The following is a 14,577-nucleotide window of genomic DNA, read 5'->3' as shown; positions in this document are numbered from 1 at the left end:
AAACTTCATGTAGACTTTGAAAATTCCTTGAAAATGTTCATTCCTTCATTTCCATTTCTGCCACTTTGAGCTTCAGTAATTGTAATATACCGTCCTCACTCTGCCTTTCTGTCTTCAGAGTCTCCGTGCTCATCTGTCTTCTGTATTGCTGCCACATTCTTTGCTTTAATCCTTTGTCTTCATAAAATGATATCCTTCTTAGAAGTTTTCAGTGGCTCTCTAAGGCCCCTAGAAAGAATAGTGTGCAAATTTAACATTTTAAATGTTAGGCTGTCCACAGGCCAGTTTCACCCTCTCGCACTATTGATTGACCACTTTGCCAAACTGGTTTCCCTAAGCCATACACTTTCTTGCTCTTTCATCTTTGTAAAGTAAACTTTCATGGAATGTGTTTCTCCTTCCTCTTCAGTTATACATAGATTCTGTTTTTTCTTAGAATCCCACTGAAATCCTTATTCCCCCTGTATCAAGCCATCAGACTACAGTGATAACTCGTATTGCATTCATTTTTCAGTTGCCATGTACATAAAAAGTTTAAGGGAGCATATATCTTTACTCCTAAATCCTCAAAAATGCATGGCACTTTAATACCTGGAAGAAATCTTAGATTTTCTTATATTTAATTATATCTTTGATGTTACTGACCATTTATTCTACATTTTATGTATATGCAGGACTTGGCACGTGGCCTTGGGTGTAATAGGTGCTCAGTCATTTGATGGTAGGGAGTTAAATAGATTTTCTATTGAGAGTATTTTGGTATTTGAGGTGTAAAATGCCAACATTGAAAACCTGGGGCATATGAGTTTCTGTTTCTTTTCCCTTCCCTACGTACAGCGTGCAAGGAAGTTCAGGTCTACATTCCCTTCGTGTTTTCTTTTTTCTTCTTCTTCTTTTTTTTTTTGGCTGTGTTGGGTCTTTGTTGCCGTATGCAGGCTTTCTCTAGTTGTGGCGAGCAGGGGCTACTCTTGATTGTGGTGTGCGGGCTTCTCATTGTGGTGGCTTCTCTTGTTGCAGAGCACAGGCTCTAGGTGCTCAGGCTTCAGTAGTTGCAGCACACAGGCCCTAGAGTGCATGGGCTCTAGAACGCAGGCTCAGTAGTTGTGGCGCACGAGCTTGGTTGCTCCACGGCATGTAGGATCTTCCCAGACCAGGGATCAAACCCGTGTCCCCTGCATTGGCAGGTGGATTCTTAACCACTGTGCCACGAGGGAAGTCCCCCTTCATGTTTTCTTGATATTTGTAGTCATATTGTTTCTGGGAACCCCATCACAAACTTAAAGGAAAAAAAGTTTTTCTAATCTAAAAGTAATATATGTTTATTGTAAAAAATGATGTATTAATTCAAAGCTTACTAATTGAGTACCTACTGTGTGTCAAGCACTAGGCACATAGTGGTGATAATAGTGATAGTGTTGCATCCTTTGAGCTGACATTCTCGAGCAGGATGTAGGAAATAATCAATTATATACAATTACTTCAGAAAGTGAAATGCTATTAAAAAATAAAGCCTTGTAAGAGGATAAAGAGCAAGTTTAGTGCAGGTGGCTGTTTCAGAAGATTCAAGTGGTAGAAGCTGCATCAAGTGCCCTTGTCTCTTCCTCCTTCAGTCATTCTGTTGTCCAGAGGTAGCCACTGTTAACTGTCTTCCAGAGATTTTTTCATCGATAAGCATTTACGAGGATATACACTATGATTTGTATTTGCCACTTAACAGTAACTGTGGATATCATTTTATTTCAGTAGGTAGCTTTCTCATTTTTCTGTCTGCTTGGTGTTCCATTGTATGAATGTCTGGTAATCTAATCCTTTGTTGTTGGATATTTAGGTTGTTTTCATTTTTTAAAAGTGTGAACCCCTTGAATATGTATCTTTACATAACTGTGTGGGTATAGCTATAGGGTAAATTCCTAAAAGTTATATCACCTTTAATTTATTGTATTTTCTCAGACTACTTGATGGCTTACTTTGAACTAAATGCCAGAGATAAAACACTCCCTCCTTATTCTGATACCTCTCTCTCTCCTGCTTCTCTAACATATACATTGTGATTATATCCAAACCTCTACTTGGACATACTTGGCATATGATTAGACAGAAGGCATCGAATAAAATCAGACCTATGGCCTTTCTTGTCTGTCTTCCTCCTTGTGTGCTTTTGATAGCTCTCTTCTTATTTCCTCCACCTGACCAAAATTTCCTTTCAGTGAATGGGCTCTGTAGCCAGACTACCTAGGATCAAATTCTGCGTCCATTACTTACTAAGTGTGTGACCTGGAGTAAATAACTTAATCTCTGTGCTTCAGTTTTGTCCTACATAGAGTCAGGATAATAACGGTATCTACTTCATAATGTCATTATGATGACCAGTTGAGTTACAAACATGTAAAATAACAGTATCTGGCCCATTAAAGGTATGCAGTAAATGCTGGCTGCTTTTCTTACTGTTAATCCCTTCCTCCCACTCCCACAGCAAGCTCTTCCTCAGTAGCATTTTACTAGCCTTGTGTTTGATTACAGGCTGATTTCTATAACTGTTCACAGGTCTTACCATCTTAACTCTAAGCTCCTTGAAGCTAGAGAGTGTCAACTGTTTATCTTCCTATTACCTACCCCATACATAGTGCCTTGCACACACTGTGCTTAATTAATATTGATTGATTAAATATGTATACTTTTGGAGGAGCAATCACGAAACCAGCATTTATAATACAAATCTGGTTTTTAGCTGTGTAATTTTTATCCTTGACCTGCTTGAAAACAAACTGTAATAATTACATTTCAGGAGATGACGCATTCATGGCCTCCCCCTCTAACGGCTATTCATACACCATGCAAAACCGAACCTTCCAAATTTCCTTTTCCAACTAAGGTAAGTAAATGAAGTGTGTCTATATACTGTAAGAAAACTCTAAATGGCTTGACTAAAATCATGTGAATTCAGAATTATCTTGCCATTCCCATTCTAGTGGGAGATAGATAATAAATAAGTGAATAAATAGGTAAGTTTGGATAGTGATATTACTATGAAGAAAATAAAACTAGAACATAGAATCGAGATTAACTTGGATTGAGAGATACTTGGAAAATCTTTGAAGGCAACATGGGAAAGAGACTTAGAAGCTATCAATGTTTGTTGCAAACTATTATGATATTCTAGGCCACAGATGATAAGGACTTCCCAAACTGTTTGTATGAGGAACTCCTTTCCAGAAGACACAACAACCATACTTACGTCATATGGTAAAGGTTCCTCAGACAACAGTTCCAAGCTCATCTAAAATCAGCAGATTTGGTTTTTTTACATTAATTTATACTTATACAAATAATGCAAAAATATATTCTCCTTGTGAAAGTTTGGGCAGGACCCCTAATAATAGTCTTCCCCATATTCTGTCTCCTACATCTCACCAGAGCTACTTCATACATACGTTTATAAGTCTTTTCATATACATTTACATACACATGTAATGTAATTGTTACATACTTGCATTTTCTCATTTGTTTAATTTCTGTACAGATACAGTCTACTGTATTTTTCATCAGTCAGCAATAGGTCTTAGAGACTTTTTCATGTTATTTTATGTGTATATATATATATATATATATATATATAGAGAGAGAGAGAGAGAGAGAGAGAGAGATTATATATAGATAATATATTACATATAGAGGTATTTCAGTTCTTTTAACTGCATCCATTTTATAAGTATATCTTTATTTAGCCATTTCCCGTTGGTATTTAACTTGTTGCGAAGTTAAATTGTAAACATTGCTATAGTGGATAACTTTGTTCATGCCTTCTTGTGTGCATATGAGTTTCTTTTGTGTAAAGAGCAAGAAGTATAGTTGTTGGATATTGAGGGTATATAGTTAATATATTCTCTCAAATCCCCTCCATAGTGATTGTACTAGTCAGTACTCCCACTTGTATTCTCTATTATTCCTTACATGCACAGCACTATTTGTTATTTTAAGTACCAGTCTTTTGAGTGGGAAATGGCATTCCATTTCCTAGATTGCTAGTGAGCTTCATCATCTTTAGTCCATTTAACTTCTATGTGGATGAATTGGCCTATTTCCTCTGCCTTTTGGGCTACATCTTTCACTGAATAAGTTTCAGCAGAATTTCTTTTTTTGTTTTGTGTTGTTTGAATTCTGGATTCAAATAATTTGTTCCATATACTGCAAATGTTTCTCCCAGTTAGAGCCCTTTTAAGTTTTATGGTCTAGAAGACTTTAATTTTGATGAATAAATTTATCTTTTTCTTCTATAAAGCTTTTGCTTTTTAATGTCTTGTTAAAGAAAGCTTTTCCTTCTCCAGGATCACAAACATATCTTCTTATTTTTCCTTTAATGTGATTGCAGTTTTGTTTTCTTTGTTTATATTTAGCCCAGTTTATTTTTGTAAGTGATGTGAGGTATATCACTCACATCTGCCTATATGTGTGCCATACCACTCATTTACTTTCTTAAGTCAACTTTGTTTACACATAAAAAATGCACATATATTTAATGTACAGCCTCAGTTTTGATACACATATGCACCTGTGTAACCACCACGTTAATCAAGAATTAGAACATTTCTGTCACCCCACAAAGTTCCCTCAAGTTACTTTCCAGTCCCCCTCACCCCCACCACTGGTCGCACACAATGGCTGACCTGTTTTATGTTGCTATAGGTAAGTTTTGCTTTTTCTAGAATTTCATATAAATGTACTCCATACAGTGTATACTTTTTTGGCATATTTATTTGCGTTCCTTTGCTCAGTATATACTTTTTGGAATTCTTCCATGTTCTTGAATATATCAGTAATTTTTTCCTTTTTATTCATAGTTCATTTTTATTTCTGTTGTATGAAAATACCAAAATTTATTTATCCATTCACCTGTTGATGAACATTTGGGTTGTTTCTAGATTTGGGCTATTAAGAATTAAGTATTTATAAACATTCACTAACAGTCATTTCTGTGTTTATATTTTCTTATGGGTAAATACTGAGTCATATGGAAAAAAGTAGAATTGCTGGGTCATGTGTTAAGTGTGTGTTAAATTGATTGTATCACACTCCTACCTTATCCCACTCCCATTTCCCAGCAGTGTATGATAGTTTCATTTGTTCTACATCCTTGCCTACATTTTCTATTGTCATTCTGTTTAGTTTTAGCCATTTTAGTGGGCATGTAGAGGTATCTCATATTGATTTTAATTTGTATTTCCCTTATGACTAATGATGTTGAACCTCTTTATGAGCTTATTGGCCATTCTTCTCTTTGAAATATCAGTTCAAACTTTGGCCTTTGCCGTGTGTGTGTGTGTGTGTGTGTGTGTGGTGGTTGTGGTGATGCCAGAGTTGGGTGGGTGATGACTGTAGTTTTGTTTTGTTTTTTTCTAATAATGTCTTTGGTTTGATATCAGGATAGTGCTGGCTTCTTAAAAGGAGCAAAGAAATGTTCCCTTCATCTCTACTTTCTGAAATAATTTGTGAAATATTAGTATTAATTCTTCCCTGTATGTTTAATATAATTAATCAGTGAAGCTGTCTGTACCCCTAGTATTCTATATTGGAAGGTTTTAAATTACAAATTAAATTTCTTTATTAAATATAGAGCTATTCAGATTTTCGATTTCTTCTTATGTCAGTTTTGGTAATTTTGTTTGTTTCAGTCAAATTTATTGGCACAGTTATTTATAATCTATACTTACTATTTAATGTCTGTAAGATATATAGTGAAGTACTTTTTTCCCTGCTATTGGTGATTTGTAGTTTTTCTTTTTGTTTTCCTTGATTTGTCTAGCTAGACCTTTTTCAGTTTTGTTGGTCATTTCCAAGAACCATCTTTTAGTTTTTTCAGTTTTCTGTTTCTTTGATTTTTGCTTTTACTGTGATTATCTTCTTCTTTCTACTTATTTTGAAGATTCTTTTTTAAATTTTTTTATTTATTTATTTATAGCTGCGTTGGGTCTTTGTTGCTGCACATGGGCTTTCTCTAGTTGTAGTGAGCAGGGGCTACTCTTCGTTGCAGTGCGTGGGGCTTCTCATTGCAGTGGCTTCTCTTGTTGCGGAGCACAGGCTCTACGTGTATGGGCTCCAGTAGCTGTGGCACGCAGGCTCTAGAGCGCAGGCTCAGTAGTTGTGGCGCACGAGCTTAGTTACTCCGCGGCATGTGGGATCTTCCCGGATCAGAGATCAAACCCGTGTCCCCTGCATTGGCAGGCAGATTCTTAATCACTGCGCCACCAGGGAAGTCCCTTTCTACTTATTTTGGGTTTCATTTGCTTTTCTCCTGATTTCTCAAGTTGGAAGCTTAGATCATAGATTGTAAACATTTCTTGTTTTAAGTATATAAAACTATCAGTTTCCCTCTAAGCCCTGTTTTAAATGTACCTCACAAATGGTGATATATTGTGTTTTTATTATCATTCAGTGCAGAATATTTCCTAATTCCCTATGTGACTTCTTCTTTGTTTTATTTAGAAATATGTAGGGGTTTTTTTTGTTTTTTTTTTTTGGTATGCGGGCCTCTCACTGTTGTGGCCTCTCCCGTTGCGGAGCACAGGCTCTGGACGCGCAGGCTCAGCGGCCGTGGCTCACGGGCCCAGCCGCTCCGCGGCATGTGGGATCTTCCCAGACCGGGGCTCGAACCCGTGTCCCCTGCATCGGCAGGCGGACTCTCAACCACTGTGCCACAAGGGAAGCCCAGAAATAGGTAGTTTTATTTTCAAGTATTTGAGGATTTTCCACATATTATTCTGTTACTGATTTCTAATTTATTTATATTCTTGTCAGAGAATATATACTGTAGAATTTCAGTCCTTTTAAATTTATTCAAATGTTTTAAGGCCTAGTAAATGATCTCTCTTGGTGACTCTTCCATGGGCACCAGACACAATATGTTCCTATATGTGTCAATTAGATATGGTTGGTTGAGAGTGGTTAAGTCATCTATATTTTTACTGACTTTCTATCAACTTGTCCTCTCAGTTACTGAAAGGAGAGTGATGACATCTGCATCTGTATTCGTGGTTTTGTATGTTTCCTTTCAGTTTTGTCCATTTTGGGCTCATGTATTTTGGAGCTTTGTCCTTAGGTACATATACATTTAGGATTTCTGTGTCTTTCTGATGAATTGATCTTTTTTTTTCATTATAAGATTTCCCTGTATGTGTCTGGTATTAATGCTTGTTCTGAAGTTTATTTTGATCATATGATAATTCTATTTTTAGTTTTCTGAGTAACCTCCACACTGTTTTTCATAGTGGCTGTACCAACTTACAGTCCCACCAACAGTATAGGAGGGTTCCCTTTTCTCCCCACCCTCTCCAGCATTTGTTATTTGTAGACTTTTTAAAAATTAATTAATTAATTTATTTTTTGGCTGTGTTGCGTCTTCGTTGCTGTATGCGGGCTTTCTCTGGTTGCAGTGAGAGGGGGCTACTCTGTTGCAGTGTGCGGGCTTCTCATTGCAGTGACTTCTCTTTGTTGCAGAGCACAGGCTCTGGGCACGTGGGCTGCAGTAGTTGTGGCATGTGGGCTCAGTAGATGTGGCTCACGGGCTCTAGAGCACAGGCTCTGTAGTTGTGGCACATGGGCTTAGTTGCTCCACGTCATGTGGGATCTTCCCAAGACCAGGGCTCACCCCGTGTCCCCTGCATTGGCAGGCAGATTCTTAACCACTGTGCCACCAGGGAAGTCCCCATTTGTAGACTTTTTAATGATGGCCATTCTGACCAGGGTGTGGTGGTACCTCATTGTAGTTTTGGTTTGCATTTCTCTAATAATCAGCAATGTTGAGCATCTTTTCATGTGCCTGTTGGCCATCTGTATGTCTTCTTTGGAGAAATGCCTATTTAGGTCTTCTGTCCATGTTTTGATTGGGTTGTTTGTTTTTTTGTTGTTGAGTTATATGAGTTATTTGTATATTTTGGAAATTAAGCCCTTGTTGGTCGCATTGTTTGCAATATTTTCTCCCATTCTGTAGGTTGTCTTTTCATTTTGTTTATGGTTCCTTTTGCTGTGCTATTTAGTTTGACAATCAACTCTCTTTTGTCTGATATTCATATAAAAGCCACTCCAGCTTTTTAAGAATTTATGGTTAACATGGTTTAACATTTTCTATTCTTTTATTTTTAATCTTTTTGGGCCTTTATATTTAAAGTGAATTTTTTATAGGTGGCATATAATTGGGTCTTGATTTTTTATTTACTCTGCCCATGTAGTGTGTAATCTTGGCACATTCAAAAGATTTCCCTTGGGGCTTCCCTGGTGGTGCAGTGGTTGAGAGTCCGCCTGCCAATGCAGGGGACGCGGGTTCGTGCCCTGGTCCGGGAGGATCCCACATGCCGTGGAGTGGCTGGGCCCGTGAGCCATGGCCGCTGAGCCTGTGTGTCCGGAGCCTGTGCTCCGCAGCGGGAGAGGCCACAGCACTGAGAGGCCCACGTACAGGGGGAAAAAAAAAAAAAAGATTTCCCTTTAATGTAATCATTAGTGTTGTAGGCTTTAAATATTCCATTTGCTACTTGTTTTCTATTTGTCCCATCAGCTTTTTCTTTCTTTGTTCCCTTTCTTGAGATCCTTTTGGGTTAAATAATTATTTTTTAATATTCTTTCTCTTATATTATTTAATAGCTATACTTCTTTTTTAATTGTAAGTTAAAGCTTGAGTTTATCAGAAGACTTTGAATATAAGTTTGTAATTCTGGCTAATAGCTACTTTTCCTTTTTTTCGGTGACTATTTCATTGAGATGTAATATACATACCATACAGTTCATCCATTTAAAATGTACAATTCACTGGGTTTTAGTATATTTAGAGTTGTGTAACCATCACCGCAATTATTTTAGAACATTTTCATCACCCCAGAACGAAACCTTGTACCCTTTAGCAGTCACCCTCCTGTTTCCTCCAACCCTACTCCCCACCCCCCAGCCTCTAGGCAACCACTAATCTTACATTATATCTCTGTAGATTTGCCTATTCTGGACATTTCATATAAATAGAGTCATGCAACATGTGGTCTTTTGTGACTGGATCTTCTTGTTTTTTGGCTGCATTGGGTCTTCGTTCCTGCGCATGGGCTTTCTCTGGTTGCGGCGAGCGGGGGCTGCTCTTCATTGCAATGTGCAGGCTTCTCATTGCAGTGGCTTCTCTTGTTGCGGAGCATGGGCTCTACACACGTGGGCTCTGGTAGTTGTGGTATGCAGGCTCAGTAGTTGTGGCTCGCGGGCTCTAGAGCGCAGGGTCAGTAGTTGTGGCATACGGGCTTAGTTGCTCAGCAGCATGTGGGATCTTCCCAGACCAGGGATCGAACCCGTGTCCCCTGCATTAACCACTGCACCACCAGGGAAGCCTGCTGTCATTTATTAAGTTGAGGAAGTTCCCTTCTATTTTTATTTACCTGAGGGTTCTTATCAGGAATGAATTTTGGATTTTTTGAATGTGTTATGTGAATTTATTGATATAGTCAGAGGATTTTCCTTTTTTTTGTCTGTGAAATGGTGACTACATTGGTTAATTCTAAATTTTTAAATCAACATTACATTTCCTGGTAAAAACTCTACTTAGTCATTATGTATTATCTGCTTTATGTACTGTTGAATTCGATTTTCAAAAAAAATTTTGTTCAGAATTTTTGCACCTATGTTCCTGAGGGATACTGGTCTGTAATTTTCTTTTCTTGTTGTCTTTGTCTGGCTTTGGTATCAGAGTAATGCTGACCTCATGGAATGAGTTGGCACATCATTCCCTCTTCTCCATTTTCTGGAATAGTTTGTGTAGAATTGATATTATTTCTTCCTAAATGTTTGCTAGAATTAACCAGTGAAGCCCTATGAGTATTGAGTTTCCTTTGTAGGACAGTTTGTAAAAATTGAATTTATAATCATGTTATCTATTTCTCCTTGCATCTGCTTTGGCAGTTGTGTCTTTCAAGGGATTTGTCCATTTTATCCACTCATTGTCAAATGTTGTCAAATTTATTGATGTAAAGTTTTCGATAATTTTCTTTTATTATACTTTTAAAAATCTGTTGTGATGCCACTTCTCTTATTCCTGTTATTGGTAATGTGTTTCTTCTCTCTCTTTTTCATCTGTCTAGAGGTTTGTAAGTTTTATTGATCTTATTTTTAAAAAACTGCTTTTTTTCCCTCTCTCCATTGTTTTTCAATTTTGTTGCATTGATTTCTACACTGATCTTTATTACTTTTTTGTTCTGCTTTGCTTTGCTTTATTTTGCTCTTTTAAAAAAATTCTTAAACTGGAGGAAGCTAAGGTTGTTGATTAGAGATCTTTCTCACTTTCTAATATAGGATTTTAATGCTATAAACTACCTTCTAAGTAATGTTTTGTTTACATCCCAGAGATTTTGATATGTTATGTTTTCATTTTTGTTCAGTTCAACATAACTTTTTGTTGTTGTTGTTGTGTTTGTTTTGTTGTGTTTTGTCCACATCATGCATGGCATGCAGGATCTTAGTTCCCTGGCCGGGGATCCAACTTGTGCCCCCTGCAGTGGAAGCACAGAGTCCTAACCACTGGACTGCCAGGGAATTCCGTCAACAGAAACGTCTGATTTCTTTGATTTCTTCTTTGTTCTGTGGGTTATTCTGAAGTGTCATTTAGTTTCCAAATATTTGGAGATTTTTTTCATATATCTTCTGTTATTGAGTTGTGGTTTAATTCCATTGTGGTCAGAGAACATACTTTGTGTGACTTGAATCCTTTTACATTTGTTAAGACTATTTTATGGCCCAGAATATTGTCTCTTCTGGTAAATATTTCGTGTACCCTTGAAAAGAGTGTACCGTTGTCAAGTGGAGTGTCCTGTAAATGTCAATTAGATCAAGTTAGTTATGGTGTTATTCAAGTTTTCTGTGTTTTTATTCTTTTTAATTCTTGTTCTGCCAATTATTAATTTATAGTTAATCTCCAGCTATTACTTTGAATTTGTCTCTTTGTCCTTACTTATTCATTCCTACTTTTTCAAGTTCTGTTTTTAGGTGCTTAAACATTTGGGATTGTGATTAGCTCTAGATGAATTGGCCCCTTATCATTATGAAATGACCTCCCTTTAATCCTGATATTATTCTTTGCTATAAAATTTACTTTGCCTGATATTAATATAACCACTTAGCTTTCTTTTGATTAATGTTAAGTTGTATACCTTTTTCTATCCTTTACTTTTAACCTGTGTTCTTACATTTAAAATGCATTTCTTATAGGTAACATAATTTTGTCTAGAGCTTTTTTGTATTCAGTCTGACACTCTCCTTTTTTGGGGGGTATTTAGTCCATTTATATTTAATGTGATTATTGATATGGGTGGGTTTACCTCTGCCATCTTGCTTTTTGATATCTACCTGCCCCATCTGGTCTTTTTTGCCTTCTTTTTGGATTGAGTATTTCTTATTATTACATATCATTTTTGGCTTATTAGCTGTAATTCTTGTGTTATTGAATGTTTACTTCAGGGTTTGTAGAATGTATCTTTAACTTACTGAAATCTATCTCAAGTAATACTAAGCCATTCTTTTCTATCATGTAAAAATTTCTCAACATTATGCTTGTGTTTTTCACTTCTCCACATCTGTTGTTGCATACATTTACTTTCATGTAAGTTATAAACCCCACAAAATTGTTAATCATTTTAAAAGTCTGTTATTTTTTAAAGAGATTTAAATAATAGGAAAAAAAGGCTTTTGTATTTCCCCATATAGTTACCATTTCATTTGCTCTTTCTTCCTTTGTGTTAATCCAGATTCCTCTCTGGTATCATTTTCCTCCTACCTGGAGGACTTCTTTAACTTTTCTTTATAGTGCTTATTTGCTGGTGATAAATGCTTTTAGCTTTTGTATGTCTGAAATAAATTTTTATTTCACCTTTTCTTTTTTGTTTTTAAGATACTTTCACTAAATATAGATTTCTAGGTTGAAGATGTTGATCCATTGTCTTCTGGCTTGCATTGTTTCTGATAAGTAATTTATTGTTGTTCTTTCTTCATCTGTGTATAATGTGTCTTTTTTTTTTTTTTCTGGCTGCTTTTAAGAGTATTCTGGTTGCAACTGATTTTAAGTTGTTCATTTATGATGTGTCTTGGTGTGATTCTCTTCATCTTTCTTGTGCTTGGGTTTGTTTGATTTTAGCTTCTTGGAACTTTGGGTTCATAGTTTTCATCATATTTGGAAAAATTTTTCTATTACTACCTCAAAATATGTTTCTGTACTCACTTCTTTCCTTTTTTCCTCTTTAGAGACTCCAATTACATGTATATTGGGCCTCTTGAAGTTGTTCAACAGTGTAGTAATGTGCTCTTCATTTTTCTCAATCTTTTATCTTTTGTTGTTTCATTTGAGTTCTTTCTATGGCTGTATCTTCAGGTTCAGTAAACTTTTGTTCTGCATTGTCTAGTTTGCTATTAATCCCATTTGACGTATTTTTAATCTCAGATATTTTAGTTTTCATCTCTGTAAACCTGGTATGTTTATGTGTTTTATCAAACAGATACTAAGTTCTTACTATGTTTCAGATACTAAACTTGACAATGTATTTTTTTTTAATTTTATTTATTTATAGTCTTTTTGGTCACGCCATAGGGCTAGTGGGATCTTATTTCCCATACCAGGGACTGAACCTGAGCCCTCTGCAGTGAGAGCGTGGAGTCCTAACCACTTGGACGACCAGGGAATTCCCCAGAATGTATTTTTTATTGCAATGCTTTTTCTTTTTTTCCAGCTTTAAAAAAATTTTTTTTTAATTTTATTGAAGTATAATTGATTTACAATGTTGTGTTAATTTCTGCTGTATAGCAGTGATTCAGTTATACTTACATATACATTCTTTTTCATATTCTTTTCCATTATGGTTTATCATGGGATACTGAATATAGTTCCCTGTGCTGTACAGTAGGACCTTGTTGTTTATCCATTCTGTATATAATAGTTTGCATCTGCTAATCCCAAACTCCCAATCCATCCCTCTCCCACCCCCTCCTCCTTGGCAACCACAAGGCTGTTCTTTATGTCTGTGAGTCTGTTTCTGTTCATAGGTAAGTTCATTTTTGTCATATTTTAGATTCCATATACAAGTGATATCATATGGTACTTGACAGTGTATTCTTTTTTAAAAAAATATTTATTTATTTATTTGGCTACATTGGGTCTAAGCTGTGGCACGTGGGATCTTCATAGCGGCACGTGGAATCTTTCATTGTGGTTTGTGGGCTCTTTGTTGTGTCATGCAGGCTTCTCTCTAGTTGTGGTGTATGGGCTCTAGAGTGCAAGGGCTCAGTAGTTGTGGCACACAGGCTTAGTTGCTCCACGGCATGTGGGATCTTAGTTCCCCAACCTGGGATCAAACCTGCGTCCCCTGCAGTGGAAGGCAGATTTTTAACCACTGGACCATCAGCACATCCCTGACAATGTATCCTTTATTGGTGACACTTTTAGTTATAAAGGTGAGGGCAAAAGAACGATTGCAGTGGGCTCAAAAAGTATTGGAGGCAATGATTATATAAATGGAGATTTTCTTTTGAGGCATTGTCTGTAAAAGGGAGCAGAGAAATGTGGTGGTGCCAAAAGGGTATGGTGATATTATCAGGGGGGTATTTTTTATAAGATGAGGACATTTTATCGTATTTATATGCTGATGAAAATGATTTTGTAAAAAAGGAAAAACAAGTGATATATGGGAAACAGAGAAGGTAACCTTAGGAAATCTCCACAAGAGGGATTGACATTCATGCCCAAGTAGAGAAGATTGACCTTAGAATAGAGCACAATTAGGTCATTCTTTTTCACAGGAGGGAAAGCAGAGTGAATGGGTGTAGTTAGAGATAGGTTGGTAGATTTTCCAGTGATAGTTTCAAGCAAACTAAAGCTTTTGACTGCCTTTACTCATATTCACTGTATGTTCTGAACAATCCCTGGCAGTGTTCTAGGTGCTGTACACGCAGCACTGAACCATTTAGATGGCATCAATGTGTAGAATAGTTCCTAGCACATAATAGCTATTCAGTAAATGTTTATTGACTGAATTTGGGTATATATACTCAGGTAACTGTGTTTAGATTTTTGATATTTATGAAACAGCTCAGTTAGCTGCTTAATGATTATTGCTTTGGTTGGGTTGCTTTTACAGGGTTTTGCTCTTTTATAGCTTGTCTCATGCTCTGAATTTTCAGTGAATACAGCTTCACGTATAATATAGCTTAAAGCTTTATATGAAGCTTTAATAGGTATTTATTCTCCTTGTGCACTAACCGTATGGACTAAGTCTAATGAGTGGACAGAGAAGGGACAAAGTTTTGATACTCAGGGAATTTGGAGATGGCATCCTAGAGAAGATGACAACAACCGGGGTTAGAGCGGGAAGTGCAGGAGTGCCAGAAGCACATGGGAAGAAGAGGACCACAACAGAGAAGATTTCCTACCCATTAACAGATCTGAAAGAGCAGTTCACAGTCATGGGTGAGAATTTGAGTTTAAGAGCATACTTGGAGAGCTAGTTAATTAGTGAATCACTATCATTTGCTTAACCATTCTTTATCTGTGCCATTTAAAAACAACACAACAACAAC

General features: G+C 36.6%; 1 protein-coding gene across 1 annotated transcript in view; it reads left to right on the top strand.

Annotated features, from left to right (window-relative positions):
- AFF4 (ALF transcription elongation factor 4) overlaps positions 1 to 14,577 on the top strand; it is an 87,632-nt gene that overhangs the window by 36,352 nt on the left and 36,703 nt on the right. The window contains exon 6 of the mRNA XM_065873257.1: positions 2,786 to 2,872. Coding sequence (XP_065729329.1) covers positions 2,786 to 2,872 — 87 coding nt within the window. The remainder of the gene's footprint in view (positions 1 to 2,785; positions 2,873 to 14,577) is intronic.

The sequence above is a fragment of the Phocoena phocoena genome, chromosome 3 (assembly GCF_963924675.1).
Source record: "Phocoena phocoena chromosome 3, mPhoPho1.1, whole genome shotgun sequence".
NCBI classification, from domain to species: Eukaryota; Metazoa; Chordata; class Mammalia; order Artiodactyla; family Phocoenidae; genus Phocoena; species Phocoena phocoena.
Note: the sequence above shows the minus strand (reverse complement) of the source record. Positions and strands in the feature narration are given on the sequence as shown.